The sequence below is a fragment of the Bombus flavifrons genome, chromosome 14 (assembly GCF_040668555.2).
Source record: "Bombus flavifrons isolate JBK064 chromosome 14, iyBomFlav1_principal, whole genome shotgun sequence".
Taxonomy (NCBI): domain Eukaryota; kingdom Metazoa; phylum Arthropoda; class Insecta; order Hymenoptera; family Apidae; genus Bombus; species Bombus flavifrons.
Window position 1 is genome coordinate 5,099,435 of NC_138455.1, and position 15,690 is coordinate 5,115,124.

The 15,690-nt window shown below is 35.6% G+C and overlaps 2 protein-coding genes and 1 long non-coding RNA gene across 3 annotated transcripts in view; 1 reads left to right on the top strand and 2 right to left on the bottom strand.

Moving 5' to 3' along the window:
- drk (growth factor receptor-bound protein 2 drk) overlaps positions 1–15,690 on the bottom strand; it is a 155,987-nt gene that overhangs the window by 52,153 nt on the left and 88,144 nt on the right. The gene's annotated exons all lie outside the window — the stretch shown is intronic.
- LOC138186766 (uncharacterized) overlaps positions 13,266–15,690 on the bottom strand; it is a 32,011-nt gene continuing 29,586 nt past the window's right edge. Inside the window, exons 4-6 of the mRNA XM_069126935.1 lie at positions 15,439–15,573; positions 14,357–14,799; positions 13,266–14,216 (exon numbers count right to left, since the gene is read on the bottom strand). Of these exons, the coding sequence (XP_068983036.1) occupies positions 13,439–14,216; positions 14,357–14,799; positions 15,439–15,573 (1,356 nt within the window). The 3' untranslated portion in view covers positions 13,266–13,438. The remainder of the gene's footprint in view (positions 14,217–14,356; positions 14,800–15,438; positions 15,574–15,690) is intronic.
- On the top strand, positions 14,657–15,608 carry LOC138186775 (uncharacterized). Its single transcript, XR_011174987.1, has 3 exons — positions 14,657–14,775; positions 15,283–15,400; positions 15,481–15,608. It is a non-coding gene; the product is annotated as an uncharacterized LOC138186775 (long non-coding RNA).

Genomic DNA, 15,690 nt, shown 5'->3' on the forward strand with positions numbered 1-15,690 from the left:
ATGTTTATTGTTAAATTAGTACAGATTTTTCTAAATTAGTAATTACATAAAATAGTGTAAATTACGATACACTCAAGTTCGAAGAAGTTACAATTTCTAAAATGGAATGTCTCCTTTACGACAAGATCCTATGTATCGGTTGATAGTGTTAAAAGGATTGTAACGATTCAATCGAGGATGCCAGAAAAATCGTAACAACGTAATCAAAGTAACATACGTATAATGCATGCAGTATGAGAACAAGAAAATAAATATCAGCAATGAGAACAGCAATTAAAAAATTGCAGCCAAGATATATAGCCTGCATTGAAACTTCAGATCCTTATCTCTTCAGCTTCCTATCAATTCCTCCAACACGTTAACTTTTATGCTTGACCGATTTTACGATCTCTCTACATAGAAGCCGCTATACCTTCTCATTCAAGAACCGCCTGTAACCTTTCACACCTCTTAAGTGATTACTGACATAATAGCTGCTGCGATTGACTAAGTACAGACCCGGCACATTCGTTTATTTTCACCCGAAATCTTGTTATCAGATTACAAGAAGAAAAATAGACTTCCAAAGAAGTACAAAATCAAAAGAGAAATTCACCAGCTAAACGGAAATAGACGCGATTTATTTAATCTAAAACCGATGGAGAATCGTTGAAACGTTCAAACAAGAAGCTATTAATACCGATTTGTTCAATTTCACTAATAATATTACCTCGATTATATACGGAGAGAGCCAGATCTACAAAAAATATAAACAAAAAAAGAACAGAGAGGAGCTGGGTTTGCTTGGATAGAAAAAAAATGAAAAAAAAATATAGAAAAATGTTGAAAAACCGATGGTTTATTCGCGATTGTTCCCGCGAAAAATGTGGAGTACGATGACTTCGAATAGAAAACAAACCCAGTCGCAGCTTTTGGTCCTCGGTTGTGTGCAACTTGGCGGGAATAATATTCTATTTGGAGGCGGGCCAACGTCAAAATGCAGATTTCTGGTATGTGCATCGGCACCTACTATTTCACCTGCATATTCGCCTTACCATACGAAATACGCGAAAGAGGAGGCACGTGGTGTGCTTCTGTTTGCCTGTCACGTGTCTATGCGCAGCTCAACGCACATTTCTATTTCGCACGTTATCTTAAGGCGCAGAGAAATCGGCGAATACATACATCCGCGAATCCTCGTTTGTCTATCTATAGTTTCGAACGTATTCTGTCGCGTGATGCAACTTTGTAAGCACGAGGTCCTTCGAAATAGTTCGAATAGCAACTTCGTCAAACAGTTTTGATCTTCTCATTCCCGTAGCTCATATTGCGACGAAATATGGAGAATTTCGCGAATCTATTTCACTATTGATATAAAACGAGAAATTATAAGAGTTTGCCTTGGAGTACAGGTGAAATATTATTTTTTATTATTTTTATTACAAACCACAAATTTTTCCCTCCTGTTTCGTTGTTTTATCGAAGAGCAAGCAAGATTTACTTCACGCTAGTAGAACGAACGAAATAATAGCAAATTGCAATACATACGTATACGTGTAATAAGAGTATATGAAAATTCAATGAAAAAGTTAAAGATTAAAATACAGCAATAGCGATATAAGTTGGCTAACATGAGGTGAATATAGACTTGAAGCAATTTTAGAAAAACCTAACGGTAGAAAGAGACGATTGCGTTGAAAACGTAGGTATAAAGAAGAACAATTTGCTAAAGAAAAAGAAAAAATAACATTCTGAATTAATAGATTATTGTATAAGATAGTTTCTGAGAAAATCCAGCTTAAAACTTTGACGAATATACTTAAACTTAGCTAATTCAGAACTGGGCAAAAGTAAATATTCGAAAGTTAAACTACGTGAGAAAATAAGCCAAAAATGTAGAATGACACTTTTTCGCAAGATGCCTTGTTTTCCAGAACAATAAATTTGAAAATGTATCGTGCGTATCAAAGCAGTTCTTGACTAAACATATACAAACGTATTATTTATTTGCTTCCAAATCGGACCTTAAACGAAAAAACGTTATTTTACATTTTTGACTTATTTTCGCGTGTATAACAACCTCCTACTGATTGTTTACTCATATCTAAACGGAACTCGGCCAAGTTTAAGTATACTTGATATTTAAAATTTTCAAACTCGTTTTCTCAGAAACAAATCGTCCAACGAACAAACTTTATTCAATATTTTCGACATATTTTTTCACGTAGAATCAGCCTGTACCCAATTGTACCACCAGTTACGAACGTGTATATACAGGGTGGTTGGTAACTGGTGGTAGAAGCGGTAAGGGGTGATTCCACGCGAAAAAAGAAGTCGAAAATATAGAATAAAAATTTTTCGTTTAAGGCTTTGTTTTCGAGAAAATCGACTTTAAATTTTCGCTCGGTACGCGTGCGGTACGTTATAACGGATCTCACTGTAGATCGTTGTCTCGATGGAAAAATGTAAAAAAATTAAAAAAAAATTTGTATTCTATATTTTCGACTTCTTTTTTCGCGTAGAATCACCCCTGTATATAAAATATCACGAGTCAGTGGTTTATCACTGTTTACAATAAGAGCGGGACGCTGAGTCGGCTGAGAAAAAGGCTTAATCGGAACAAATCGATAACAACTTGAATTAGTACGGTTACGTACGCTCCTTGAACTTGGTGCAATCTCAATCCATCTTGCAGCTGACAAATCGATGAGCGCGAGGATGCAAGTAACAAGTAGAGAAACAGGATCGCAGGTTCAAAAAATTCTGTACGACTTTGTGCCGCATTCGCAACAACCTTGTCGCGGAAGCCGTATTTTACATCGAGACACATAACATAAAGGCTTCGTGTCACCGTACACTTGTACGATTCGTTCAATTACATTAACTCCCTGTGTTTAAACTGTGACACAGAAAAGGGAGAGGACACGAAAATGGGAAATTGAGGCTGGGAAACAGGGGAAAGTGATCGAATGGAAAATTTTCTATGGATAGAGACGGTTGCTCAACCACTTTTTTCTTCTCACTGTATTGCTATTATTAGTTTTCTAAGAATAAGAGAAGGACCTATCGAAAACCTATTATCTTCTTCTAGAATCAGAATATCGCGGAAAGGTAACTTATGTGAGAGAGAAAAATGTGAAAAACAAAAATCTATCAAATTCAACCGAAGCAGGATATTCAATAAAATTTATTTCGTAGCGTTCAAATTCATAGTTTCCTGGTCTTCGCTACACTATTCTTAGCTTCCTGAAAATCTATCTAAAATTTTCCTATTTAAAATTCCTGATTTTTCTAAAAATTGTGCCAGAATGTTTTAAAGCCAAAATCTCGCTAAAGTAACGTGTTTGAGAGAGAGAGAGAGAGAGAGAAAGAGATCGTTCAATCTATAGATCTTCCGATGGCCTCGCTTTTACTTGCGATCATCCGAACGACTCTAAATTACCATCACCACTATCTTATCGTGCAGTCTCTTTTACAGGATCATAAATACGAGAGTTGTACAGAGCTCGGGAGAAACGGCCACGTGCCTGCCCGTGTCGTCGCTGTAAATTACTCAAAACCAACACAATAATGAGTAAGCAAGTTGGAAGCAGATAAGCTTCGTCTTGCAACTTATTACCATAGCTTGAGGATGTTAACAAGTAGCAAGAAAACCTTCCTTCGATTAACATCATTTTTTTCCTTCTCCTGTAACACCGCTATTTTACACCTACCATACTCTAATTCCCTTGGTTCCAGGTGTCTAAATTTTATTTGTACGTATTTTATATTCGAACACCGTGACTGGATTTTCTCTTTTAAAATTGCGCTGCAACAATGATTGAATTTCATTTTTATATCTGCAACATGGTTCAAGATACGTCAAACATCATATGTTTGCAAAAAATGATTAAACCTGGTATTAAGTTTAAGTAAACAACCATATGTTCAATATGAAAAAAGGCAATTTCAAATTTTATCTGGAAACGATTATAATGGCTTTTATATATGGCAATGTCGAAATTTTTGATAAAATAAACTTTTTGCAAAATATACCAAAGTCAACGTGAAATACACGAACAACATAAACTTTAAAGTGGAGGATTTCTTGTAATAACAACGAAAAAACCAGGTCATTTTTAAGGGTTCATTTTTAGATCAGTTATATTGTGATACTAGAACTTTTTGGGATGTAAATGGATAATCTTGAAGTACATATAATTTTGTTTATTTCAGTTCTTCTTGTTGTTTATCGTATATTATACGAGTCTCGTGATTAAATTTGGCAATGTAACCATTATTTACGCACGCGGTAATAGTATTTGTCACGGTCGTCACAATGCGAAAGTAAAGGAATTTTCTTAAAGTTGGATACTTTGCGCTGAAATTGAATCTATGCTTGAAAAAAAAAACATGAAAATTTGGAGAGTTGTAGCGTTTAGAAGAAAAATGTACTTCCTTCGCCGGGTACATTGAGTTTGTGTCGTTTCAAAAGATATTATAAAGAAACAATGGAATACAAATTTCAGGTCCATTCCCTGGAGAAATTTGTAAAAAGTGAGTAAACCTTGTTCGAAATTGATGAATCAACTAGTGTTTCGTGCACGACAGTTCGAGAAGCATTGAAAGTGGCAGTTTAAAAAGCTAATAAACAACAATGAGAATTGAAGTAAAAAATTACATTTGCACTTCAAGGCTACATTTACATCCCAAGAAGATTTAGACACAATGTAATTAGTATTTAGCGTAAAAAAAATTTATAAAAATCACTTGCTTTTATTGTTTTTACACGAAAATCCTTCTGTACTAGAAAATTCTCTCCTTTTGAATTAGAAAAAAATTTCCAAACAGCAGAAACTTCTGTATCAGAGATTATTTGAACGTGAATTCTTTAACATATCCTTAAGTCCTAACATCTCAACTTTATAAATGCTGACATTGGTACTTCTTGCATCAAGCCACAGATACATTTTACGCAGATACACATATTTAAGTGTATATCGTATTCAGTTTCTTTAAATTCCAAGCAGATTACTGTCCAACAAAATTTTCATTGTTACATATGTACATAATTTAAATACACTATTCTCTATTGTCTTTCTTTTTCACTTCGCATGAAATAATGTCTGAATTTCACTCTTATACGTATATCGTGTGTATTTTACAAACAATTTCTCGAACTTTTAAAGAAACAGTTAGCGGCTGAATTTCGTTTCTATATATCTGACCAAACACTCTCTTCAAATTCTTTATAATATGTTCTTTCCCAAACTGAAATGACGATGTCTAGCCTACCATGTCATAAAATTCCCCATAAATACAGAAATATCCGCAGTACAGCCGCTAAGGACCAACCAATTCCCCTCACCAAAGACAATCCAATAAACTTGCCAATAAATTACCAATATATTTCGCTTTCGAGCCATCTCCTGTACAACGACAATGATCTCATACTCTAACCATCATCACATGACCAAACCAGTCCTGAAAAACATTCTAACTTGCAGCCTATTAAAAAATCGGCTGATTACGGTCCATAGGCAAAATATATAAAATTTGGTGCAGCAATTAACGCGTTAATGGATCAGAAAAGTTCCACGTGATTCAACGCACAAGGGAGCAGACCTTGGCGTTCGGCTGGCACGCTCTGATCGATAAAACGGAAGCAGGCATCGTTCATGGGACGGTTCGACGTTGATATCTGGCGAAAGGGTGCAGGGGCTGGAGTCAATCAGAAGATCAGGATGGGGACGAGACATCAGGGATGGTGTTTCACGACGCGACGAGGTCATCGAAGCAAAGAAAGAGAAGGCAGAGCTTGTCGTTTCACCGCAAACCCGAAAATATCCATGTCGACCGGTATGTTGAAACCTGGCATAAGCTCTGGCCGGTTGCCAAAAGAGCGGTACTCGGTTGGAGGCCACGCCAGGCCAGAGGCGAGCGGCCTCGTCGATCCCAACGTCCGTTAGGCCTCACGAAAAAAAAGAAAAAAAACAGACAAGTAAAAAGAAACCAGCCAGAAGACCATAGACCATGTCCGTCTGTAACGTGCAAGAAGACTGCGAAGCACATAATTATTGATTTGCAAAAGTATCGAAACGAATATAGAGGATATAGCGTTGCAAACGTCTTTTAACCAGTTAGCTGTTGCGATATCTTTGCAAAGTGTGTACCTAAAATGTGTGGCAAAAGGTAAACGATGACGAGTATACTCGTCACAGAGTATGAGTGGCTATCATAATGGAGAATTAAGTTGTAACGAAATGATTGTTTTATTTTTTAATTTTGTTACTGACAAGGCTCGTGATAACGCAAAATACTGTCGTTTCTTCCTGACGAGTATACTCGTCAGAAACAGGTAACTGGTTAAATCAAGCGTAAATGAGAAGGAAGTAAATTTTAGATTTCGATTAACTTTAAACTTTGACGATGATTGGCGATTCGCTACTTCCGTTTTGTCACGGATTTTGAATTTTCAGGAGACAACCGTGTGGTAAGCTGCACTTTCACGCCAACGTTCCCTAAACATTCAGGTCTGTCGTCGAGAAGTAAACTGCAATGTTCATCGGACGTTGACGCAAAAGTGCAGCTCATCACACGGTTGTCTCCCGAAAAAGCAGCAGCATGACAAGATGGGAGTGGTGAAACATCTCTAGAAATTCCTAAGCGACGTAATCCTTGTCCAACTAACGTAGCTGCAGTGAGGCAACAACAGCATACACCGTAATTGACATCTGTTATACATAATATGCCCATCATACAATGTAAATATTGTACAATGGACATAACATTTGTTATAACATGCAATATCGATAATTACTTAATAACAGACTGGTCTAATATAGTATTGTACAAGCCTATGTAATATATCTGTATACTATAATAGTCGCTCAGAGGTGAATATGAGTTTAAATAAATAAAATAATAAGAACGTAGGAGTGACGTTGCTCGAGGAAGAAATCGAACCACCACTGGGTGATATCAGTCTCTCAAGATTATCACCGAATTACCCTTCGGGAATTTTAATCATCCGTTGACCTTTCAACCGACTAACACCAGTTAACTCGTTTTCTTCTTCGTCGTCCTGATAACTTTGTATCCGGAGACACTCCTATATTATACCAACGTTATACAGCGTTCTCCTCGTGGATTTTTATTTGTTTCACAGAAGATAGGAAAAATAAGAACGTCCTGGAAATTTTTTTGTGGTTATAGAGGAATCGTTTAATAATGTCCAGCGTTAGTATTCCATCGATGTCTTCATAATATGAACGTTTTTAGGACAGAAACGTGCCTGTTATGACGTGAGAGTCTCTTTTCCTATAGAAAAAAACTTCATAAACTTTTTTTAAAAGATTCTGGGACACTTACCGATGTTTTTACAATGCGTTATAAGATCTATCGTTAAGTCGAGCTTTTTAAAACTTGTTCGATAAAACTACAGATTCGAAAGACAAATTTCGCTCGAAAGATTAACTTACTTAAAATATATCGAACACATACAAGGAGGAGTACTTCGAGGAGTACTTCAAGATTTATCCTCGACAATGCCATCAACTGTTGAAGTATTTAATATTCTACATGCAAAGATTGTGCATCTAACAGATAATTATAATAAGTACTGATTAATCGGCGTAACGGATAATCTAGGCAAATATCGAAAACTTATCGTAAACACTTCAAATAAAAATTAGAATATCGAACTGTATCGCGATTAATCAAGTTCCATTATTTAATATTTACAGACATCAAAATATTAAAATCTGGCTATTTTAAATACATTGCCAATTAGTTGCTGAAACGAGTGGGATGGATTGTTAGAGCAAAACACGTGGTGTGTTCGTTTCCACCCACGGCTACTTTTTTCAGATACCCGTAAATTCGCAATTTACTTCTATTTCTGCAATGACAAACGTCGGTCCTTGAGCGAAGTCATGACGTAACTTGTTATCTCAGTGTCAATCTTGAAATTAATGTGCAACTACATCGCGTGAAAGTGTCGTACACGATAATTACGAACAGTAAACTGCCTGGTCATTGAATATGCACCAAAAAATGCCTCTTTTGTGTTATTTAATAGCCACCATAAATCTGCCTCGCTTACACATCTAACACTAAGTAATCGCTTTTAAATATAAATTCTCTTACCAAGTCCACGTGTTATTTTAATATTCGATAAAACGACTGTTATCCCTGTCGTCTCTTAATTTGTGAAAATACCGTTAGTTTTGCTGAATCCTCATTTCTGAGATATTTGCAAAAATAAGCAAGAATTTAAGTAAAGAAGTAATCATCATCTACTAAGATGGGAAATAATTACCTCATAACTACCCATAAAATTATGTTACAGAAATAATAGCAGTAATAACAACAATATTACCTTTGTTTTTATTAGTAATTTAATTTATGCCTTTTTTAGTAATAAAGAAAAAAATACTTTCGTTGCGAAATAGTAGTGAACTTACTGTTTCCTGAAAAATTTACTTTTCTTATTACTGTTACTTTTTTAGGAAACTAATGATATATATATATACCTATAATGAAACGTAATTGAATAAAGAACGCCATCTTATCAAAGTTATAAACCGTGGATCAAAGATAAGTTAAACACGATAACTATAACAAGATCATCGGGACAATAGTCTAATGATATTTAATCAAAATCGATTAAAAAATTAAACGTCTGTAGCGTAAAAACTCGAGTGTGAAAATATAGATAACGATAGTAGATGTTGATTTTCTGTATGGTTAACTTAAAAATCTGTCTGACTCACGCGGCGCAATATCGACAACCAAAATACCACTAAAAATATAAATACAGATTAATCGTCTTAAGTGCGTAGAAAGGTATGTATATATGTACATATGTAAAATATTGATTTTTGTAAAAATGATAAGCATTTTTTCATTAAAAAAAATTATTTTTCTGCAGATATGTACGCTTATGCCAAACAGATTTTCGATTTACTTCATAATTTTCCCTTTAAAAACTGTTAAAGTTACCCATGACTCCCACGTGCTCAGGGTAAACTAACCTCTTAAAAGTAAATAAAAATTTTTCAGAAGAACTTGTGAACCTTCTTTGGTTGAAAACCTTACTCGTCAAATACCAATCTAACCAGCGAACTTTTATCCCCACATTATAACTACTTTAAACCTGAAACAAATAGCTAGAACCTAAAACAAATACAGATCGGCTAAATTACTAAATAGCAACAACATAATGATTTTCAAATATTTCTAATGATTTTTATGATTACTCACTCTAATCGCCTCATGTCACCTTACAATGAAACCAATTTCATCGCAAATAGCATATGAAACTGGTTGCAAAGCCGAATGGGAAGTAAGCCATTACGTTGAATCAGGGAACTGTCCTTAATTTACTGGCTCTATGTTTCGAATTATTGGTACAACGCCGTTAAGATAATTAACTTCCACTGGATCACTACGGTTTCACTCTTTTTTTTCTCTACGTAGCGTACAACGCATTTTACTTTTTGCTTCACTTTCTTTATTCCTGTTTTGTTGCTACCGATAGACAAAAGTTGAACGAATGCCGCGATTGCGCAAAACACAATTACCTGAGGTGGACTCGAACCTTGTTCCATAGATAATGCAGCTCTCATGAAAGTCGGATTATTGCCTCTCGATATACATATGTAGCTTGAGAGACGCACTTTGGATCGTTACTTACATTTTACGCGTCGCACCGTGTAAAGTGCTATGTAAATTAACCTAGCGAAAAAGCGTGTCTTCAGAGAAGAAATAATGACACGTTTGAAATGGAGCCTCAGTCGATTATTACACCAGAGGTCTTTTATACAATAATTTATTAACTGCAGTTAGTGTACATTAACAAGTGGCAAATCATAAATCATACATGTAGACTTGTATTGTACAAATGATTCTTATAATCTTGCAGTCTTATATCGAACAGGACAGTCCTTGTAATTTGTAAAATTCACTTGTAGAATTGCATAAGAAGAGATATTGGTAACTTCTAATTTCTAACTTATACAATTTTGCTAATAATATTGAAACAAACGTGTTAAAGGGCCCAGTATATAAAAACTAAATAATTTCTAAACTCCATACAAATGTAATTCCATTTGTGAAGCTGACGTAGAACCATGAACGTCAGTTAAGATAAATATGGTCGAATAGCAAGCTAAGTAAACACATACGCAACCAACATTCTATTTCATTCTCCCTTCTTTATTACTCCCCCACTCTGTTTCTTTTAACACATTCCATGTACACCAACTTTATACGATTTGTACAAACCGCGTGGAACATCGATGATCCATGTGCCCACGTGTGTTCATTATACTTGTTAAATAAATTATATTTCATAATTACACAATTATTATCGAAAATGACCTAATTTATAAAATATTGATATACTCTAGTGTTCAGAAACTATTTCATGATTTTGTATGCCTAGTACGGAATGTGTCAATAAACTTGAAAGAACACGCATTTTTTAAATTCAAAGCAATCGAAAATGGAATACCAAAGAATAATAAAGCATTGTTGTAAATAGTGATCCAGAAAAGAATATGATTCTATAGACAATTGGCATTCAATAAATATAAGTCGATAGTTTTACCACGAAATTGTCACTTTGCATTGAAATCTATCACATGGCATTAAAAGCATTCCTCCCATGATCAAATTGGGAAGGTTAGTTAAAATCGCTTAGTAAAATAGTCGTATTGAGCCGAACTGAACCGAACATATAGGTTGAGCAAGTGAAAGTGAGGTTAGGTTGGTAACATCACGTGGTGCACCACGGGGTCCAAACGAGGTTAATCGAGAGACCAAGAAGCGAGCGCCGGCGCAACCAATGAACATAAAATGCGTGCTTACTATTCTCTATTCCTTTTTTCCTATCTTACTTCAACGAAATCCCTCAAATAACCTTGGCTTTTTTTCATTTCCTTTATACGTTACTGTTCGATACCAATGAACGAGAGGAAGAAAAAGTAAATGATTAGCATAAAAATTTAAACGTCACAGAACCCCTCCATGTTCAAAGAAAAATATCGACGACGCGACACAGCGATTCGTCAATGAAAACACGAGAGAAAAACGTGTTTGGCATTCGTCGAATCGCCGCCAGTCAGCGCTGAAGTAGTATTGTGCGCGAATTTCGAAGAAAAGGAAAAATGCGCGTTCTAACAAGGCAGAGAACGAGCTAGGGATAGGAGGGGAGATTATCGAGCTCATACAGAAAAGATACGCTAAAAAGATATATCGTTATATTTATCTGAAATTAAATAGTATTACAGCGAATACTTACCAATCAATGGAAAAATACTAGGTTGATCGAGCAGCGACTTAAGACTGTTTTCAACAAGAGTGGGAGAGGAACGATCCTTGTCACTCATTTCACGCACTGCGCCACGAAGCCGCACGTTCTGAGGGTTACACACGCACACCACAATCCGTTCAGTACACGGAACACCGCACGAAAGAACGAACGGCAGATATAGATAGACTTTCTATGTGTGTACACACGGGACTATACAAACTGCAAGTGTGTACGCGTAGGAGAAACAGCACACACAGACACACGAACGTAACGGTGTGTAGTAATAACAACGAGCACGCAGGCCAACGAGAAACGAATGTGCCTCCCGTGGGACACGATTAAACGACGTTCTTCCAGACCGGCAGAGAGAAAAGGCGCCCGCACCCGAACCTCTCACCTCGTCACGATGTTTCTACTATCACCCGAGACGGTCGCGGCCCGTTCGAACACTCTGGCCACGTTAAAATAAACGCGGAGCGCTATACCCAGTGCACGGTGCTCTTGAAAATCAATCTAAAAGTGGATCGGCTGGTGGCGCAATCTCCTGGCTAACCTCTGGACCGACTCGCGAACAAGTGAACGACGCCTGCCGTACTGATAACGAACAGTGTCTCTACTTTTGCCTTATCGCGATGCGCGCGCATCCGTCCCCCGACCTCCCACACCGCCCATCCACGAACGTTTCTCAGCCATGATCAGCAGTTTTCGTTTCGTTAAATCTTTGCTCACGATATCTCTTTCCTTTTTCTTTATTTCACGTTATTTTTCCTCATTTAATGATCAAGTGTTTTCCTCGCTTAAATCTTTTTAAATTTCTAACTTGCGTTCGATAAGTTCAGTGCTTTGTGTGCGTTTCGAAGTTGAAAGCGCTGACGTTCGCTCCTTTCTACAAATGTATACATTTTTGTTATTTTTAATGATTTTTAGTGTTATGTATAATATTTTTGTTATCTCCTATATGCTATAGTTATTTATTATGGGTGTTATAATGTTAATTTTCAATAGCTTATAACTAGATTGCAGATGCTTATTATGTAAATTCAAGTGTACAAAAATGTACAAAATATCTATATTTATAATATTTAAGAGATCCTATTTTTCATGTATTTCATAAAAATACAGATTTGCATAAACATGTTCAGTCTACTTACAACCACACAATCTAAAACAGTGAATCGATGAAAAAAAAATATGTAAAAGTTGTATAAAAGATGTAAAGTTATTAGACTAATAAAGATATCGTATATCACATAATCAATCATTGGTGTAATGATTACATGTATAAAAAAAAATTAAGATGCATATATTTGTATAAGTCTAAAAAGGACAAAATGTTATAATATAAACAAATGTTATCAAAGTATTTTAGATATTAGTATATAGGAAATCTTATAATTAATTATATTATTAGAAGTAATTATATTTTAAGTGAAGAAACTTCTACTATATTGGATACTCAAATACTTTATATATCATTGTTTATGTACAAATTCATGAAAGATAAAGTAGATTACAGCTTTAATGACTTATGCTGCATAGTAATACTTGTAAGTACAAATTGAACACTGTTTCAAAGTGGAAGTTGAGATTGTTTAAAATATTTTAAAGTACCAGTAAAAAGGCAAAATGCTCAATTACAATATTGGTATACATCTGAGAGATGTATATGATTGTCGATTACTTTTATCAATATAAATGCTGGAGACAACTTTTACAAAATCTTTTGCATACAACTATCAAGAATTATGTTTTCCTAATACATGTAAAAATACTAACTACACTTGTATACATATTAACTTTCTAATGAAACTCTGAACAAGTTTATATTCTGTAGTAATGCATCGAATCATTCATAAAACTAAAGTCAAATAAGTGAGAAACAAAAAGAAATTTTAAATTAACGTATCAATTATTCGCATTACGTTTGTCTCTAAACTGTTTTAAACGTTTCTTAAAGAATAAAACTTTCCTGGACAAAAACACATAAAACGTAAAACTGATCTGGAAATATTCAGACAGGAGTATTTATAACAGAAATTACTGTATCAATAATCGACTGTGCCTTCTATGTTCGGTCATTTGTTTACATTTGAATATATCAAATGCATTCATCAGAGTCATTTCGTTTAGAAAGTAGTTTATGTATATTGCTAGTAAAATCATTCAAACCCAGACACTTAAAGATTCAGTGGTTCTTTGAGAGGCGGTGAAGCTACTACGATGTTTATTAAAGAAAGCTCGAATTTCAGCAGGAGTGGAAGACCACCTACGATGCCTAGCTTTTTCCACCGGTACCACCGGTAAACCCACCTCTTGATGACAACCTCTTATAGGGGAAATTGGCAGAACGTTAGGTAAACCAATTTCTTGAAAAGAACTCATAGAAGAAAATCCACTTTCATCCTCGACGCTACTCACACTGGCAGTTGGCTTTGATTTCGAAGATTTTTCCTTTTTCTCTACTTTTCTAACACGTCTATTTGGCGTAGATGTCGGCGTACATATGTAAATATGTTTGTGCTTCGATATGGATACGTTTAAACAGTTATTATTTGGAAGTAGATCCTCTTCTTCGGTAGTTTTGCTGCTTCCTGAGTTGAGTGAGGTGGCGTCAAGGGATCTTCTTACACCAGGGAGAAGATCGTGCAAACTTTGACTGATCTCAACAATGTTTGACGATGATTTTGCGAAACACCTACTGTCGTTATCGGTGCTACTTGATTCGGTCCCATGGTCATAACTGGAATAGCCGATAGCTTCCTGCAAGCACGTTGTATTTACGTAACCACCATCCTGCAAGGTCTCTGATACCTCGTTGTGATGATTATTGTAATGATGATGCTCTATGGGCGATGGGGAGGATTCGTTATTTTCTATCGACGAGATTCTGGCCAGATCCGGTTCTCTCATTGAGAGCAACGACTGGACTGTTCTCATTAATCTGAAACAATTAATCTACAATTAGTTCAAAATAGTTTACTATCTTCAAATATTTTAAATAAAGAGATATTTAAATTTACTTATTAGTAACTAAACACTACAAAACAATTATTTTAATCACTTAGGTATCTAGTTACGTACCTAAATGCTTCTTGGGATAATTTCTGGGGCGGTATATCATTCGGGTCCAACTTAGGTTGCGTAGGACTTTTATAAACAACACCTTCATGAGTTTTATTGAGACCCTGAGATTTATTACGTGGAGGAGTACAATGCGCTTGATCGTTTCTACGAAGCATCGACCAAGTGAATTCGCGGGAGTTGGTAGTGCACGGTGAGATCTGTGTGGCCGATTTTGACTTCATGAAACGAGAGGAAGTCGAAGACGATGGCGCTGAGGTAACATGATTCGACGGGGAATCTGCATGCACAGTGTGAACACTATAGCTACGTGGAAACCGTCCCGTTGACTTATCCTTAGGATTACTCTTCTCGTGAAGAATATCCAAGCTTTTGCGGGCTCGGTCCAGGAAGCGCAGCACCTGCTCCATCAGGGCACGGTACATCTGTCTATTTGCTTCCATCTGTAAAATTTTTTATAAATAAATATTCGTGCAATTTACACTGTTTTGTTTCTATAGTAGATTTATATTATGTTTCAATCATATTGTATTATTAACATATTATAGTTTCATATAAAGATTTGTGCACAGGTTTGGAGTATTAAAAGCTTCAAACGTACACACACACTTACTGGATGACCACAGCATTTTTGTTGCATACAGAATAGTTATTTATTATATATATAACATCGTATGTAACTATTGTGTGGGCAACAATAATGCTGTTATTATTTAATAAGTGCACAAGTACAATAAATTTGAAACTTTAATATTTAAGGAATGGGGATTCAAAGCGATTTTATGGTATTTTTATTAAACTATAAAAAACTTTGTTAAAAGAGATGTAGAAATAGTTGCCTCTGTCTAAAGTTGAAGCTGTACTGTTTTAAAATTGCCAAAGTGTTTCACTTCTTTGCATATTTTTAATTCTTAATATTTGTACAGGTACTAAAGTGTTGAAAATGGCAGTCGAATATTTTTCGGGGACAGACGGTGAAGTATTCAAGGAATGAGGATAAGGTAATCTGGTCGAGGGCATCAACAATTTCCTCTTGTAAATCAGGTATGTTAAACGATCGTGGTTTATGGTTAAATAGAGACCTGTTTCAGTTGCCATTGCAATGTTTCAACCTGTGTTTGCAGGAAAACATTGTCGACTACTCGTACGTGAGGTATTTGATTGGTCGCTAAAACTTCCTGGAGTCTTCGGTTCTCTTCTACCAACGATCGGTATTGCTGAAACAAAAAACAAAAATGACGAAATCAGTTAATCTATTGGTGTTTTCTTTTTAAATTTAATTTCTTACTTTTATCGCACTTTAAGTTTAACGAGGAAAGTGTCCAGCTCTCGAA